We start from the raw sequence: 15,924 nt of genomic DNA, 5'->3' as shown, positions 1-15,924 counted from the left end.
TGCATGATGTTTCAACCCTGTTGTATATTGTCTTTGCTATTGTTTCTATTTTGTAATCTGTATTTCCAAATGCAAATTTAAAAGATTATTTTGGATATGTGCATGCTTGTGACTTGTTCAGAATGTTAATTTCCACTAAAAGCTGTTGAGTTTGAAAACAAACAGTCAAGTCTGTTACTTAAAATCACGTTCGGCTTGTTCCTGTTTAATAACATATAATACCTATAAAGCCAATTTTAAATTGAATGATCATCAACGTAATTTTACTAAAGTAAATGTAATTTACCTTTCTCTGTTATAGACTGTGCTATAAAACTTCTCGGTCTGAGAAGTCGAGCTGATTCTTAAGTGCTTTAAACTTGCATTATTTCTAGCCAATTTGTATAGAAGTCTATAAGAAACATGACCTTACTGCTCACTCGATTTATGCCCACAGTAAACAGTTTACTCATAAATGTATTGTTTCAGCTGCTAGCTTCAGGTTCTCTTTAATACAATTTAATTTTTATTTTGTAAATTATTTACCCATTTAGAGTAAAATTGAGAGAAAAGCATAGCCTGCTTTGGGGAGTGACTACATTGTCATATACAGATCCCTTATGGTGAATGTCCAGTGTCTTAATGACATCTAGTTTAAAACAAAAAACAAAAAAACAAGATGGTAAGCGCTATAATCCCCAAGTGGATGCATCTAAACAGGGATATTAGATGCATTGATATCCATGGTTTCAGTATGCACAGACATCAGATTCCCACACAACAACAACATTTATTCATTAGTGACAGTCCAATCTTTTCAAGTGGTTTTTCTGAAGTGGAAAATGTTATATAATTTTTAATCTAACATTATACCACTTCCCTTTGAACACATATTACCGTTGCTCTGCACCACAATCGATCAATTTTCACTGGAGACATTTCCAACACTTCTGCTGGATTTTTAATTAAACTTATCGCCGTGATGATCTTCTTTCTGAGATCCAGCTGTGCATTGGAAAGCGTTCTCTTTGGGCCTGTTTGTTGTCATCAGGCTACCAGCTGGACCTGCTGGGCTCTGTAGGCATCAAAATCCTCTGGAAGAGTGTCTGAAGAAACACAGTGGAAAGCCAGTTCACAATTCAGTTTGAAAAATCACACATTTTGTGGCAGCATTCATGGCTCTGCTAATAATAGCATACTTCCAGTCAGTGCATAACTGGTTAACAAAAACACACCAAATAACCAAGTTATCCAACATCAGTCATGACTGGCTTCAAAAGCTAGCAGGGCACTTGGAGAGCGAATCCTCTGCAAGGTAAAAGCAATATTTTTCATATTTAAGAAAGTGTTCTAAATATAGCCACTAAAACTGAAATGGCTTATGTTTGATTGCTTTGTGAAATTTGGCTCGGTATTTCCTGCTGACAAAGAAACAAATGGCACTAGTTCTTTCCTTGGCAGAGGAACATTGTTGAATAAATGAAAAACGCTTTGTGGCTGCAGTCCAGCCTTTCAACTCTTCTGAATGTTTCACTCACCGTTGCAGCGATAACGCAGGTTGGCCCAGATAATGTTCTCCTGGGAGAAGCAGAAGACTCCCAGTCGGCCTCCTCTCATGGTCGCGTCTATGATGACGCCCGTGTCCGCTACCATTTGAGTGCCCTCGTAGAAACGAACTCTGCAAACCAACAAAGCGCAGCAACCAACATTGCATTAACAAAGTGTTAATAACACTTGCAGAATTACATTTTATGGCTGATTCTTTTTCTCTAGCACCACCAATGTAATCAAATTTTTACTTTTATTGAAATATTTATAAAACGGTTGCATGTATTCACTGTACATGTTCATCTATTCTCGACTACATGCCTCTGGCACTATCATGTTGAGAAAATGTTTCCACAGACACACAGATGTTTCCACACATTTGACTATGACACACGTACATAAATACACACGAGTTTGCATGGATATCTTTGGAAAGCCCCTTATAATAACCGTAACCATCCCAGCTACATAAGCCGGGCGATCGTGGCTCAAAGAGTTGGCAGTTTGTCTTGTAACCGGAAGGTTGACGGTCCAAGCCCCGGCTCGGACAGTCTCGGTCGTTGTATCCTTGGGCAAGACAGCTGTTTGTTCAGTGACCTCTTGTCCCTCATTGGCTCAGATGTCTCCAGGTTCTGGCCAGTGATGGTTCCAGCATTAGGGATTAATTTGTTGATCCTGCTGGCATCCCTGGCACTGATACTCATGATTACTCAGTTTTGTTGATCAGACCTCACCCAGTTCACACACACGCACACCTGTGACACTTTCATGCTGAGAAAGTATTTTCACAGGCACAGAGACATTTCCACATATTTGACTATGACGCACCCAATAGATAAATAAATACAAAACCTTTGTCTAGCCCCTTATCGTACTCTTAACCATCCCATCTATATGCATAACCATAAATTAAAACCTTATTCTAATGTTAAACCTAAAGAAAATCTCAAGGTCCTCAGTTTTTCAAAATGTCCCCATTCTAATGGTCCAATGCTCGAACTGGTCCTCACTAAGATGATTAAACAAATATACACACACACTCTCTATCATAAGATGAATGTTATTTTCCAGCCTGTGGCTCCTACAAAACATCAGCGTTAATTGTGTGTCACGGTACCTGATGTAGCCGTCAGCAGGCCGGTGCTGGAGGAACCAGCGGTATGAGGTCTTATCTTTCCAGCCAACATTGCGAGCGTCTTTCCACAGGAGCTTCACCTGATCGGTGGTGTCGCCCGTGTGCCACAAAGCGTTCCGCAAGTTTTCACCTGGACCTGTGTTTGATTTCACTGCCTTAAGAAGAGTAAAAAAAGGGATAACGTGTTTGCGATCACGTTTTGTTTTTGTTTTTTTATTATAGATTATTTCACAACTCATATGAGAGAGAGAGAGAGAGAGAGAGATAGCCTTTATTTGTCAGTTGCAGGTCTTTTGCCCACAACCGAGATGACAGACCTTGCCGACCGTACATACAATACACAAACATCACATTGGGGAGACAGGTCAGGCTAGGTAGCGAGGAAAAAACATCGAAATGTGTAACACAAAAAGATGCACAGATATCAATCAACACACCATAGCACAATAAACACAGACAAGCAACATGGGAAAGAGTTCCAGTGTGTACATCTGATCTGGGACCGCTGCAATCTTTCGACTGCGCCTCCAACTGACCCGATGTCCACATCAGAGGGGAGGTAAGCGTTGGAGGTGGCGTTGGATCCGGGGTAGGGAGGGTGATGCGTCGGTGAGTGCTTATCAGTATATGTATGTGTGTGCGTGTCCATAGTTCAGCTGAGACAGTGTCCTTCGCCCTGCTAGGCTAAGTAAACAGTCTTCCAGCCAACCCTGGTGGCCTTGCATGGAATGGGAAGAAACAGACTAAACACAGTCATTATCAGGGTGTTTTGTTCAGCTCCAGCCTTGCAGCTGGCGCCAAGAGGGTATCCGCATAAGTGATGGTATTTTTTACTTTAGTGCGAACAGCTCATATGAATTTCAAAGCAGTTCTACAGTCCAACACTGGTCTCTCAATCTCCCGTTGGAGAGCCGCGAGCTTCGCCATACTTGCGTTCTGTGTTGTCATTTCTTGTGCTCAAGGAGCCGATTTCTGAGAACTCACGGCAGTGTGTCTCCCCGAGATGTCATCCAATTTTGCGCCCAGAGATGTTATTCCGGGTTAGCCCTTCCGAGATGTATCCAGTCTGCAGTCAGAGATCTTATTCTGAGTATTCACAGCACCCGTAGCCTCTCCAAGATCTTATCCGTGCTGACTCAATGAGCCCATTTTGAGAAACTCACGCCTCTCCCATCGTTCCAATCCCAGCGGGCAGCCTTGTGGGGGTTTGAACAGCCGGTTCCGCTTCCTTAATTCTTCGATAAGTCAGGGCCAAGCCAGCTCTGATCAGCCAGAACCCTGTTACCATGGTTCCGAATAGGTAGATATCTTCAGCACTCAGGCTCACCCAAGCCCAAAATTCTCGTTGAGAAAGGGGTGTCAATTGCATTTAGGGACCAGTTGATCCAATCCATAATTCCTCTTTTAGGTTTTAGAGAACAGACTGTGAGAGAATGTTCCAGGGAAAATACAAAAATACAAAAAAAAAAAAACGAGACTAGACAAGGACATAAGCAGGGAAGATAAGGGAGAGGAGAAAAAGTGTGTCCGGCTCCTCCGAGAGCCAAAGAAGAGGCTGTTTGTATGCCTCTACTAAATCTACAGATTATCAACAAATTTACTACCATTTTCTGACCATGGCAACTAAAATTGTTTTTAAGGTTTAACTGGTTGGTTGTAAGCCACAAGGCAGTGAAAATAATCGTCTTTTAGCTCATTATTTCATTATGGACACTTCTTCAAATGGACTGTGCTGCAAAACCTTGACCCTATAAAGCATTTAAACCATAGATTAAATATTAATACAACTACTAGTTACAGCTCAAAGTCTCTTTACGACTAATCCGTTATCCTGAAGTGGAGCTGGAATTTCTTGCAAACAGTACGGCAGTGACATACCTTCAGTTGGATTCCTGGTTCTGCCACGGCTCTGAATGGGTTTGCCTGCCAGTAGATCTGCTCCACCTGCTTCCACATCACCACGTAGAAGCTGGAGCTGTCCTGGTACGCAAATATAAAACCTGCATAGTCGTCGTCCGTTACCGTATTAACATGAAATGTTCCTTCAAAATCTACTCCGCTGAAAGCTGTGTAACCTGCAGGACAAATTATTTCACATCAGATTTTGTTTTTAAAATGTAGCATAGACGTATAGCTCTATGTGCAGTAAATTAAAGCAACAGCCAGGGGCCTATTAGTAGGTGAATTTGGTTTCCTTTAAACAAATCCATGCCATTTTCGGTCATTTCAGATGGCAGTTTAATATTTATATTTTATATTTTCTTGAAATGTCAAACAGTTTTTTACCAACAGCCAATCCAGGATCGCTGTTCATAGTCTGGACGATCTCTCTTCCCTGTACAAACAGAACAGTGGATTGTAGAGAAATGTTATTTCATGACATGTTATTCTGGCAAAAAAATAGAACAGCAAAAATCAAAGAAGCCATAATCGCTTGACCTGGTTCAGCACCACCCAGTTAGGATCGATTTGTGCGTCTCCTTCTGGATCTAAAACGACTGTCTGGTACTCCCTGAAGTCAGTGAGGGTGACCTCTGCGTTTTCTGGACAGACGTCTATTGGGTCAATTATGGTGTCGTTGTCGAAATCCTTCTCACATACATTACCCACGCCGTCACCTGGGAGGATAGGTAGATATTAGGCGTAAGTAAAGCACAAACTTTTATTTTAATATGTCAACAGTGTCCCACACCGTCAGAGTCCTCCTGTAGAGGGTTGGGGATCAGACGGCAGTTATCAGGACCAGGTGGCAGCAGGTCTGGGATCCCATCGTTGTCATCGTCATCATCACACTCGTCTCCCTTTCCATCTTTGTCAGTATCCAACTGAGAGCTGTTGATGACAGCTGGGCAGTTGTCCCGAGAGTCTTGGTGACCATCGCCATCACTGGACAAGAGACAGATGTTATAGCAGGTGCAAATTTGACTTGGAGAATGAAAACAGATCCAGATAAATACAAGTGACTTGACTGATGAGCTCACACAATACCTGTCCTTGTTAGTGTCACAGGGGTCGCCAATCAAATCATTGTCCGCATCCATCTGAGAAACATAAGTTGAGTCGAATTTCAGATATGAAATTTTCCAAAGAATAACAAGCAGACAATGGCAATGATAATCCCAGCTAGGAAAGACAATGTGGACTGAATAATGCACCATGAGTGTGATGCTACATCCTGGAGTACACGCTATACCAAATTACTGTTGCAGACTAAAAAGTTAAACCACTAGAGGCCATTAAAAGAAAGATTTTCTACTTAAGATTAACTGCTTAACTTCTCGTGCCTTTTTGCAAGATATTGATGTAACGTGTGAAGACATTTCTCACCTGGTCAGGGTTGGGATCATAGGGACAACTGTCGCAGGCATCTCCCACTTTGTCACCGTCTCGATCTTTCTGGTCAGCATTTGGGACCCTTTTGCAGTTGTCAAGGTGATTGGGAATTCCTGGGGTTAACATTGGGAATGTTAGAAAATATTATAGTAACCCGAAGACAGGCACATAGCTTTAATGTGTTGTCAGTGATGGACAGCAGTTTGTTCACTGTCCTCTTGTCCACCATTGACTCAGATGTCTCCAGATTCTGGCCAGTGATGGTTCCAGCCTTGTGGATTAATTCGTTGACCCTGCTGGCATCTCTAATGCTCACGATTACTCAGTCTGGTTGGTCAGACCATACTCATTCTCAACTACACACCTGTAGCACCACCATGCTGATAAAGTATGTTTAAAGGAAACCAAATCCACCTACCAACACGAAGACATTTCCACACATTTGACTATGACAGACCCAATAAATAAATAAATACAAAATCTTTGTCTGACCCATTATCGTAATCTTAACCATCCCATCTACGTGCATAACCATAAATTAAAACCTCATTCTAATTTTAAACCTAAAGCAAATCTCAACCAGGCCTTTACAGGAGTGTGTGTGGCCCACAGGTCCTTATTTTCCAAAATGTCACCAATCTAACTGTCTAAAGTTCAAAATGGTTCTCACTAAGATGGTTAAACAAGTGCATGTGCACACACACACACACACACACACTCACACACTCATAGTCATAACATGAAAATGATTCCAGTTGATAGGTTGTAAAAATCTCATGTATCAAATTCACATTCAAATCACATCTCAAATTAAAGGCATATCAATACATGTCAGTGTTTCTAATTAACAGCCAGAGTAAATAGGTCTTGTAATTAATATAGATTTAAAATCTATTTGCACAAAGTCTTTACCATCGCCATCGATATCTTCATCGCATTCATCTCCATATTTGTCCACGTCTGTGTCTTTCTGGTCATTGTTTTTGACGGCAGGACAGTTGTCGCAGGCATCGCCAAAGTCATCCTCATCGATGTTCCTCTGGTCCACATTGGGCACCAACACACAGTTATCCTGGGAAAAAGATGTTTTAGTCCCTGAGAGCAAAGTTACATGATTTTACTATATTTTCTTTCAACCTCAGTATCCTTTGTGTATGAACCTGTGTATTTAAGATCCCATCCCCATCTGCGTCTTCATCGCAGGCATCTCCAATTCCATCACTGTCAGCATCTTCTTGACCAGAGTTTGGAACAGTGAGACAGTTATCCTGGAAGAAACATAAGCAGATGGGTAAGTTTTAATTAATACTTTTGTTTTGTATAAAGTGATAAAGACCTTCTTTGATCTGGGATTGAGGTTTGAATTTAAAGTATGACAACATCTTCTTTTATGTCACATTTTTATAAGATCTTTGATCTTCTTCACAGCTAAATAAACTGTTTTAATATGGGTAACTTTCAAAGAGTTCTCTTAGATATGAAGGAGATTTACCTTGTTGCAGTTACTATCAGGACAGTCCAGTTTTTCATCTGGGAAACCATCGATGTCGGTGTCAGGACCACACACATAGCCATTGCCAGCCCATCCGACTCCACACTATAAGGATGGAAAATGTTTTAGAAGCTGTACATAATGCTTTTATTGGCTCTGTTTTGTGGTCTGCACAACATGAGCATAAGTGCTCAAACAGCTATTTCCCAATAGCTGCTATTATTGTTATAACATGATGAGGAAGGAATGTTGTAATAGCTTTGATAACCCATCAAAGCTAAATCCAAGGAGCTAAAACATAAAAGTTTTATTTGCTCACCTGGCACTCGATGGTCCCCTCTCGATGGACGATGCACTCTGCGCTGGCGTGGCAGGGGTTGGGTTGGCCATTGCCACAGGCTCTCTCAGGCTTACAGCCTTGTTGCTGATCCCCAGTGTAGCCTGTCTTACAGGGACCACATCTGAAAGAGCCCTGATAGAACCATCCCACCAAGTCACAGGTGCCCACATTGGTAGTGTTAACATGGAACTTAAAACACAGTGCTTCAGACAGCAAACGAAGAAGAAATATTGGTCCTAAGATTACACATACATTTGGCATGGGATATACTGCATTTATACAAAACACTGAGTTCACCGTGGGCTTCACTATGCAATCTTTAACCCTAACTGATAACCCTAGACTGGAGTTTGATGCATATCCACTAATGACAGGTTAGGGCCTTTCTATGTGGAGTGTACACCTTCTCCATGGGACCAATTATCAGCTATCACTATCCTGCGATGTGCATTGGGAATTTTAGAAGGATGTTTGCAGTGAGTAAAAACCCCTCTCCGCTCTCCGTTCAAGCTGAAGCACATGCACAACCACAAATTAGTCCTGGTGACCTGCCAAAGCTGTACCCTGTTTCTAGGCTCCAGCACCCCTGCAACCGTGAACTGAGTAGGCAGTTAAGAAAATAGATGGATGGAAATTGTTTCTATTTAAATTACCATTTTAGGAATAAAGTTTAAACCATTAAGAGACTGCTCAAAAACATTCTGTTGCAATTCGTCTTGGACACAGTTACATGCAGTTAACCCAGAGGATTGTGTTTCCAATACTGTATCAGCTGTAAGGTAGGACTGCTGCTACTACGGCCAAAAGTGATTAAGGATGAAAATAAATAAAATATTCAGCCAACACAAAGAATGACTCTAACTGAGGCTTAGATCTAATCAGCAATTTCATGGAAATTCACTTTGTTCATACTTACGGGGGTGTTCAGACACACGGCGTTCGCCACGCAGCCTCCATTGTTGGGACCATCACACTCATTAATATCTCTGCATACCTTAAAAAGGACAGAGATTTAAAGACAAATGCAAAGTCACTTGAATGGTCTTTACCATTAAGACTGAAAAAGGAGGCAAAAAGAAAAATAAGTCGGAGAGAGAAGGAAGTTTGTTTTGGGTGGCCACGTAAAGTCCAAATTGATCTCATGTTGAATGGAACCATAAACTGCTGCATGGTGCCGACCTGTTTGTTGGCAGTGGCGTAGGCAAGACCGACGCCCTGGACCTGCGGGCCAGTGTATCCAGCGGGGCAGGAGCCGCAGCGGAAACCTGGGGATGTGTTGATGCAGCGAACACCCATGTGGCACGGTTTCACAGTGCACTGTTCGTAATAAGGAGACACACACACGTCAGGATGTTTTTAGGATGAGGACCTGCATTCATTTAGATGAGCCCTTTACTGGGTTTCTAGTAAAGTCTAAATTTTAGCCATTTCGTCTCCTTCTAGTTGACGAAGTCAGGCAGAGAGTTTTCTGACCTTACAATGGTTATACCTGTAACACTGTACTGTCAGCAACAGTTTATCAAATCTCTGCTCGTACCTCATCCACGTCAGTGCAGTGGGTACCGTTTCCTTCCATGCCGTGAGGACAGGGTCCACATTTTACACCCTCTGGTGTTTCCACAAAGCTCACCCCAGGGTGGCAGGAGTTGGGCACACAGGTGGGTTGAGGTTGCATACCCCCCATTGCTGAGAAAAGATTACATCAAAGCAAATTATTAGTTGTTTCCTTTTGTCTTCAAATCTCTCTCCCATTTCTTCTAATGGACTACATAATCATAATATTCATAGTTGTGGAAAATTATGGATAATGGCTCAATTTCGATAAAGATAATTAAATTTCAATAATGATGTAATAATGTGTGTATTCTCAGACATAAACATAATTCCATCATTGATAAGCGAGCTTGTGAACTCACCACAGGCTTCACACTCCATCACTGTGTTCTTTAAGAATACAATCTCCTTAATCTGGAAAGTACAACCAACAGATTAAATACCTTTTTGCATTTCCTCAGCACCCTGAGTCAAACTGTTATCAAATGCAAGTAAAGGTAGTTAAATATATTTTTATGACAGAGCATTACCTGCTGCTTCAAAAGCTCTTTAATCTCACCCAAGACGAGATTAGTCATTTTAATCTGACTGATAATTTCTCCATCTGGGTTTGAAGAGAGAACAAACCAATTAGTAAAGGAAATCTTTTATATTCCCCATGCAAGGTTTTTAAAATTTATAATTTATATTTGCATTTGAAGTTATGAAAATAATTCATTAAACATGTTTGTGGTTGTTACAGTAAAAAATATAACTTTTCTACTCAGATTTTATGTTTTTGTCTTATTTTAGATAGTTACTTTTCCTAGTAATTTGAGGAAGTAACTAGTAACTATAACTAATTACTTTTTCAAAGTAACTTGCCCAACATTGTCTACAGTGCTTCAAAGTTTCTCCTGTTTTACCTATTCACAGGAATAATTTGTTTTCAATTACCCATTTTTCTCTCGTCTAACCTTTAGTCAGATCAGTTAGCTAGAAATAACTAGTGTTAAAATTTACCTACTGAAGTATTGTATTTAAATAAAAATTTGATTTTTGATCATTCGGAGCATGATCTAGGAAAAAAAAGTGTGACCTTAAATGTACAACCTGATTCTCTGAAACTAAAAACAAAAGGAAAAAATAAGAATAAATAATCACGAACAAATACAAGCAGAAAACCTTTAAAAATAATGAAAACATAAAAGTTTAGACAATGTAATTTTATATACAGAACAAATTCGAAGAAACAGTTAATAAGAACTTTGCAGTAAAAACAAGAACTCAAGTTATAACTACACGGAGCAGGTTTGGTTTCTTGCTGCACTGCTTCACTTTTTCTGTGGAATTGTTTTGTTGGATGAACTGGCAGCTAGCTAGGGAGCAGTGTTTTGATATGTGTGTGGAGGGTCCTGTACAACATGATCCACTGCGTGTTTAATGCCAAAGTCTAATGCCTGGCATTCCTCCACCACCACAGGACTCATTCGAATCCACAGCCCACACATTAACTGGAGTCAGAAGTCAAAAAAAAAAAAATATTCCGAGAAATAGAATGACACAAGATTATCCGGAAGATATGGGACATTTTTCCTGCTCACATGCTTTCTGGAATTAAGCTTATGGGTATCCTGGGATGCTTGGTTTCAGTATGATCTGTAGTTTTGGTGCAAATTGCCTTCATTTAACTACAAATCAACTATCGAGTGGGAAGCTTAATTTATAGATATAATCACAGGACTTTAACTGCAGGAATAAGAAGTTATAGGTTTCTGAATTACTTTTATGTTTGTGGAATAGTTATATTAAAGTCTAATATGTCTATCAAACTGAAACTCAGTGGTATATATATGTATGTGTATATATATATATAATATTTATTATACTTATATTGAACTTCTGTTCTCTAATTAAGAACCTAATTAAGAACCTGTAATCTGATTCATTCAGAGGCAATAAGATGAAGCCAAAGCAGTATTGATAATATTGATAGTCTCTTAGAGGATACATATAGTGACTTGATCTCACTTTTTCACAAAGCCTAGTTAACAAAATTTCACAGTGGGGGAAATAATTATCTAATCCTCAGCTGAATTTGTAAATTTACTCCCTCACAAAAAAACAGTCTATAATTTTTCATTTATTGGAGAAAGACGGAATATCAGGGACAAGATTGTAGATCTGCACAAGGCTGGAAGGAGCTACAACTCCATCAGCAGGAAGCTTGTTGAGAAGGCGCTAACTGTTGGTGGGATCATTTGGAAATGGAAGAAATATAAAATGGCTATTACTTGCCCTTAATGCATCCATGCATGATTCTACCTCATGGACTGACAGTGATCATGATAAAGGTGTCATATCAGCTCAAAACTACACAAGAGAAGCTTGGACCACAGACACTACGAACATCATTGATGATACACCACACCATGATCGGCTGAAACTTGCAAAGCCTCCATGTTCCCCCAGCTCAGAAAGACACATGTACAGGCCTGTCTTAACATCTACATCAGTGAACATCTAAATGATTCAGAGGAGGCTTGGGAGAAAGTGCTGTGCTCAACTTGACCCGCTGTATTTGGAGAAAGAAAGCATTCCCACAGTCCAGCGTGGAGGTGGAAACATTACGCTTTGAGGCTGTTTGTCTGCTGGGAGTCCAGGATGACTTCAGCGCATTGAGGGGACAATGGGTGGGGCCATGAAGCATAGAATCCGGGATGAGAAACTCACTGAAGATGTCTTAATGCATGCTTAGTAATCCAGGTAACCATATATCCACATGAACAGAATCAACTTTCTGGGAACACTGAAGAGAGTTTGTGAATGGATCTTCCATCATGCCAGTGATCTAAAACACAGTGCCAAGGCAACAAAGGGGGGGGGGGCTAAAGAAAAAGTAGATTAAGGACATGAAGGACTAGAGATCTCAGTCCTACAGAAAGTCAAGGAACCTAAAGGATTTAGAGAGTTTTTGTAAAGAAGAGTGGGCCACAATCGCTCCTGCAACCCTGGTGACCAACTGCAAGAAACATCTGAAAGCTGTGGTTACCAGCAGGTGTTTCTCCACTAAGTATTAAGTCATGGGTGTCCAACTCCAGGCCTCAACGGCCAGTGTCCTGCAGGTTTTAGATCTCACCCTGAATCAAATGATTAGTTAGCAGGTCTCTGGAGAACTTCAAGACATGTTGAGGAGGTAATTTAGCCATTAAAATCAGCTGTGTTGGATTAAGGACACAAAAAACGTGCAGGCCCTTGAGCCCTGGAGTTGGACACCCTGCTTGCTTGGGGATCAAATACTTTCACTCAGTGAAAGCAATTCAGTTTATAACTTTTAGTTAAATTTGATCTTTCAAACCTTTGATCAGCAGTTGATTCTTCATATATCCAGCTTTTGAGATTCTTCACAACATTCATCTACTAACAGCATCTGTCTTGAACAAATTCTATAATGTGTTTTTTGGAGGCTTTCCTCTCAAAACAACCTCCTGCTGGGGCCATAAATAACACGATGAGAGCCGTGAGAGTGAAGCAAAACATTAAAGTGCGGCTAAAAGACAGAAAGACCTGATAATAAGTCTGAATAATAATGCAGGCGACGACACACTGTATCCATACGTTTATTGTTGTTTTAAAAATACCATTTGCAGGTCAGTTCAGCCGCATGTACCGGGCACCAAAAGCAGAAATCTCCTGAGCGTGTAGAGCAGGAAATGTGTTCTTGTCGTTAGCGGCAACTGTGTTTACCGAATGAATTCCACAGCAGAGAGAAGAGATACTCGACATAAATCACTGTCTCTGCTAATGGAAAGGAGGCTGAGTCCTGGACGACAGGAATCTCACTATGATTGTTTTCCCTTGTTGTGTGCGCAGAACTTTCCAGCCCTCGTGAGCTTTGAGCTCCTTTAAGTCAATTTGTGTTCCTGCCCGACTATTTTTCTAATTTTTCATAACAAAAAGCTCTACCTCCCCTAAAAATAAATATAATAATTAATTTAAAAAATCATATTGAAATAATTAATAAAATCTGGCTTTGAATTCATTTCATTTGCAGCTTTTTGTCATTTGTCTTATGTAACACCCCTTTCTCTTGTTCTGCATAGCAGTTTCCATTAATAACATTTCATTTATCAGATTAATTACTTAAGAAAACACTAACCTGTCGCCAGAAACTACCAAAAGCTGTAACATCTTCCCCAGATGGATAAATCAGTTTATATTTTCTAATGTTTTAAATTATGCCTTCTTTCTCTGCTGCGTCTCCACATCAGTCGTCATATATTGTTTGTGTTTCTTTCAAATTAAAACTCTGAAACTTTACCCTTTACTCATATTTACTGCTAATGCTCTTTAATCTTCCGATATCAAACGTATTTCTCACCTCTCTGTCCTGCAACAGCGCTCCCTCCTATGCAGAGCACACAGGTCAGCCCCAGAAACCACAGCATGTCTTCACCTCTGCAAAAAGCACCAGTTCAGGTACAGCAGGTTACTCTCTTCCTTCCCTCTGTTCCTCCTGCGATCCTTAACCCAACAAAGGTTCTGGGGTATTTTCTTCTCTACTTTAGGTTTTATACGCCACCTTCTACCCCCCCTCCTGTGGTTTACATCTCCATCCCTTCCCTTAAAGCTCCAAGAAAAAGGAAGAAGAAGGCGTCTGGTTACACAACAAAATACACCCCCACAATGCGGTGTAACAGCGGCATTACTTGCTGTGTTTTTTGGTCACGTCACTCCAAAACGACACAAGTAAAGATGCTGAAGAAAGTGTTTCGAGGGTTGTTTGGCTGCTGCTTTTGGATTTCTGTGTTGATTATTCCTTAAATGGCTGAATGTTTCTAGAATATCCAAGGATCCAAGGTTCAACTAACCACATAATGAGTACAATGAAAAGAAATGAGCAGATGTACTGAAGCTGGTCCAAACACTTTTGTGGATTGCTCCATTACAAAAAAGGTCAACATTTTTTCAAACTTTGTTTAAACTGTGATTAGAACAAAATGAAAGAAACTCTCCAAAGAAGAAAACACCAAGATCAGTTAAATTATTAGGAAATTAAAATTTCCATCCATTTTCATATTTCAGTACGGTGATCAAACATGTAATCTCCCCACAGAACACCCCAGGCTGTCACCATATCAGCACATTTACTCACAGTACCATTTTAATCTGTAGCACTTACACAGACACCTCTAATGGTCTGCAGATGAGATTAAAAGCTAGCAATCAATCCTAATACATGGAAGCACGTGCAGAATAAAACACCAACACTTTCATCATTAATAATTACGTGCAATGACATCAGCTACGTCTACAGGAACTGTATTATCATCACTGATGACTGTCAGAGTTGTTTTACTCCTGCAGTAGGGTTAGTTGTCAGTAATGAGATCAGCAGATGTTGGATGTTTTGCTCCAGATCAACTTAAAAGCTGACAGCAGTCAAAGTTACATTCATACAGTCAAAGCACAATACGAATGCTTGCTTGTTCTAGTCTGTATGTGTGAGAAATCAGACAGATAGATAGAAAATGCATCGAGCAGATATTTTACGTCTCTGATCTTTAGGAATGTGAGGAATGTTAGGGTTAAAAGCCGAGTGGAACAACCTCCTGCAAACTTCATTAGTGATGGTTTGCTGCCTATGCTACAACAGTTTGTGAACACATCAGGGGGCTTCTCAGTTTCTGAAGACATGACTCGAGGTTCACCTCTGCCCTTTTCTGTTTTCTCTTTCTTGTTTTTTTTGGGTTTGTTTGTTTCTTTTTTTAACCTTCCAGCAGCTTCAGGGTTACATAATATCAACTGAGTGCCAATGCTGCATGTAAAAAGAATTATATTTTGGCCCTGGATATGTCTTTAAATGATGAGAACTAAGGTAAGGAATAATAGTAATGAATACTGGCTTTTGCACCACGCTGTAGCACAAAAAAGCTTAACATGGAGAAACAGGGTGTACCTCTGAATTAGAATTCCCAAAATTCGACATGGACCGGCCCCTGCTTAGGGCAGAGCTTCTGAAACCTTCTATAGTCGAGTCAATTGCAGTCTTAAAGCTCGAGTTGATATGGGAGTTGATCACTTGTACAGTTGTCTATGGGGCTTTGCCACCAGAGAGGAAATTCCCTTTCATAGTAAAAAGACAATTTCATTGTATACTGTGTTATTTCAAAATATATGCTGAGGACAGTTTACTTGAAGCCTGACTGTGTCACATCCTTACATATGTAACATCGAAAGCCTAAAATGCTTCTTGTTACCTCCTAAAGACCGGGTAAAAAGATGGATGTAGCTTCCAGAAAAGTGAAGCCGATGTCTAAGTGCCTCACCTGCTGGCAGTAAAATATATCTGCATCTAAAACCCTTGCTGTCTGACCTCAGTAAACACTTCATGGACAGTTTTATGGGCTCAGTCGTTAGTTTCATGTCCCATTAAATAAACTGAAGTACATTTTGTCCCTCAAGCTAGCTTCAACAGCCAGGGATCAGACCCCCAGGGCAGGCCACATGGGCTGAGGCCTCTTCTACCAGAGACTCTCCTTCAGGCTCCCTCCACGGGCCTGG

The 15,924-nt window shown here is 40.5% G+C and overlaps 1 protein-coding gene across 1 annotated transcript; it reads right to left on the bottom strand.

The window, feature by feature from the left end:
• Positions 1 to 721: 721 nt before the first annotated feature.
• comp (cartilage oligomeric matrix protein) lies at positions 722 to 14,006 on the bottom strand. The gene is made up of 19 exons (XM_085373195.1): positions 13,742 to 14,006; positions 9,912 to 9,985; positions 9,744 to 9,795; positions 9,365 to 9,513; positions 9,007 to 9,144; positions 8,744 to 8,821; positions 7,807 to 7,959; positions 7,488 to 7,592; positions 7,156 to 7,263; positions 6,908 to 7,067; positions 5,990 to 6,108; positions 5,651 to 5,703; positions 5,355 to 5,548; positions 5,102 to 5,280; positions 4,949 to 4,997; positions 4,541 to 4,737; positions 2,645 to 2,817; positions 1,518 to 1,657; positions 722 to 1,085 (listed from the first exon to the last, which is right to left on the bottom strand). Exons 1-19 carry the CDS (start codon positions 13,806 to 13,808, stop codon positions 1,027 to 1,029), a joined length of 2,247 nt encoding a protein of 748 aa, XP_085229321.1. The 5' UTR covers positions 13,809 to 14,006; the 3' UTR covers positions 722 to 1,026.
• Between the last annotated feature and the right edge of the window lie 1,918 nt (positions 14,007 to 15,924).

This window comes from Diplotaxodon limnothrissa, linkage group LG15 (genome assembly GCF_057381915.1).
Source record: "Diplotaxodon limnothrissa isolate DT_005_m linkage group LG15, D_limnothrissa_male_GT1.1, whole genome shotgun sequence".
Classification (NCBI taxonomy): domain Eukaryota; kingdom Metazoa; phylum Chordata; class Actinopteri; order Cichliformes; family Cichlidae; genus Diplotaxodon; species Diplotaxodon limnothrissa.
This window is presented reverse-complemented; position numbering and strand designations above follow the sequence as displayed.